Here is a 2,106-nt window from a genome sequence, read left to right as displayed (position 1 = left end):
GAAGCAACAACGACACCTTCGCCAACTACAAATGAAGCAACGATGACACCTGCCCCGACAACAACTGAATCAACTACAAGTGCTCCGACAACTGAAGAAACGACACCTGCTCCAACAACTGAAGCAACAACGAAATCTTCTCCAACAACTGAGGCAACGACGACACATTTTCCAACAACTGAAGCAACAACAACACCAGCTCCAACAACTGAGGCAACAACGACACCTTCGCCAACAACAAATGAAGCAACAACGACATCTTCTCCAGCAACTGAGGCAACCACGACACCTGCCCCGACAACAACTGAAGCCGCAACAACAGCAGCTCCAACAACTGAGGCAACATCGACACCTGCGCCAACAACAACTGAGGCAACAACGACAGAAGCTCCAACAACTGAAGCAACAACGACACCTTCGCCAACTACAAATGAAGCAACGATGACACCTGCCCCGACAACAACTGAATCAACTACAAGTGCTCCGACAACTGAAGAAACGACACCTGCTCCAACAACTGAAGCAACGATGACACCTGCTCCAAATACTGAGGCAATGAAACCTGCCCCGACAGCAACTGAATCAACGACACCTGCTCCAACATCTGGGACAACAACTACACCTGGCCCGACAACAACTGAGGGAACAACTACAACTGCTCCAACAACTGAGGCAACAAAAACACCTGCTCCAACTGAGGCAACCACGACACCTGCCCCGACAACAACTGAGGCAACGACGACACCACCTCCAACAACTGAAGCAACAACACCTGTTCTAAAACCTCAAGAAAGGACCACACTTGCTCCAACAACTGAGAAAACAACGACACCTGCCTCGACAACAACTGAAGCAACAACAACACCTGCCCCGACAACAACTGAGGCAGTGACACCTGTTCCAACAACTGAAGCAACGACACCATCCCCAACAACAACTGAATCAACAACAATTGCTCCATCAACTGAAGAAACAACACCTGCTCCAACAGCTGAGTCAAAAACGACCCCTGCCCCGACAATCAATGATGAAACAACGACACCTGCTCCAGCAACTCAGTCGACAACGACCCCTGCCCAAACAACAACTGAAGTAACAACGACACCAGCTCCAACAATTGAAACAACGATGACAACTGCCATGACAACAACTGAATCAAGTACAACTGCTCCAACAACAGAAGAAACCACACCTGCTCCAACAACTGAGACAACAACTACACTTACCCCGACAACAACTGAGGGAACAACTACAACTGCTCCAACAACTGAGGCAACAAAAATACCTGCTCCTACTGAGGCAACCACGACACCTGCTCCGACAACAACTGAAGCAACAACGACAGCAAATCCAACAACTGAGGCAACGACACCTGCCCCGACAACAACTGAATCAACGACAATTGCTCCAACAACTGAAGAAACGACACCTGCTCCAGCAACTGAGTCAACAACGACCCCTGCCTCAACAACAACTGAAGCAACAACGACACCAGCTGCAACAATTGAAACAACGATGACACCTGCCATGACAACAACTGAATTAAGTAAAACTGCTCCAACAACAGAAGTAACGACACCTGCTCCATCAACTGAGTCAACAATGACCCCTGCCCCAACAACAACTGAGTCAACAACGACCCCTGCCCCAACAACAAATGAAGTAACAACGACACCAGCTCCAACAACTGAAGCAACGATGACACCTGCTCCAACAACTGAGGCAATGAAACCTGCCCCAACAACAACTGAGGAAACAACTACAACTGCTCCAACAACTGAGGCAAAAAAAATACCTGCTCCAACTCAGGCAACCACAACACCTGCCTCGACAACAACTGAAGCCACAACAACAGCAGCTCCAACAACTGAGGCAACAACGACCCCTGCCCCAACAATACCTGAAGTAACAACGACACCAGCTCCAACAACTGAAGCAACGATGACACCTGCCATGACAACAACTGAATCAAGTACAACTGCTCCAACAACTGAAGAAACGACACCTGCTCCAACAACTGAAGCAACAACGACATCTTCTCCAACAACTGAAGCAACGACGACACCATCCCCGACAACAACTGAATCAACGACAATTGCTCCAACA

The 2,106-nt window shown here is 48.7% G+C and overlaps 1 protein-coding gene across 1 annotated transcript; it reads left to right on the top strand.

Moving 5' to 3' along the window:
- Positions 1-441: 441 nt before the first annotated feature.
- Positions 442-1,662, top strand: LOC123965553 (gamete and mating-type specific protein A-like; the record flags this gene model as incomplete). The annotated part of the gene is made up of 2 exons (XM_046042039.1): positions 442-552; positions 1,597-1,662. Coding segments are annotated over exons 1-2 (177 nt in total), but the record flags the coding sequence as incomplete, so codon positions are not given.
- Positions 1,663-2,106: the final 444 nt, after the last annotated feature.

Source organism: Micropterus dolomieu, unplaced genomic scaffold (assembly GCF_021292245.1).
Source record: "Micropterus dolomieu isolate WLL.071019.BEF.003 ecotype Adirondacks unplaced genomic scaffold, ASM2129224v1 contig_10130, whole genome shotgun sequence".
In the NCBI taxonomy this organism is placed as follows: Eukaryota; Metazoa; Chordata; class Actinopteri; order Centrarchiformes; family Centrarchidae; genus Micropterus; species Micropterus dolomieu.
The sequence above is the reverse complement of the archived record's forward strand: the minus strand, read 5'-3'. Positions and strand labels throughout refer to the sequence as shown.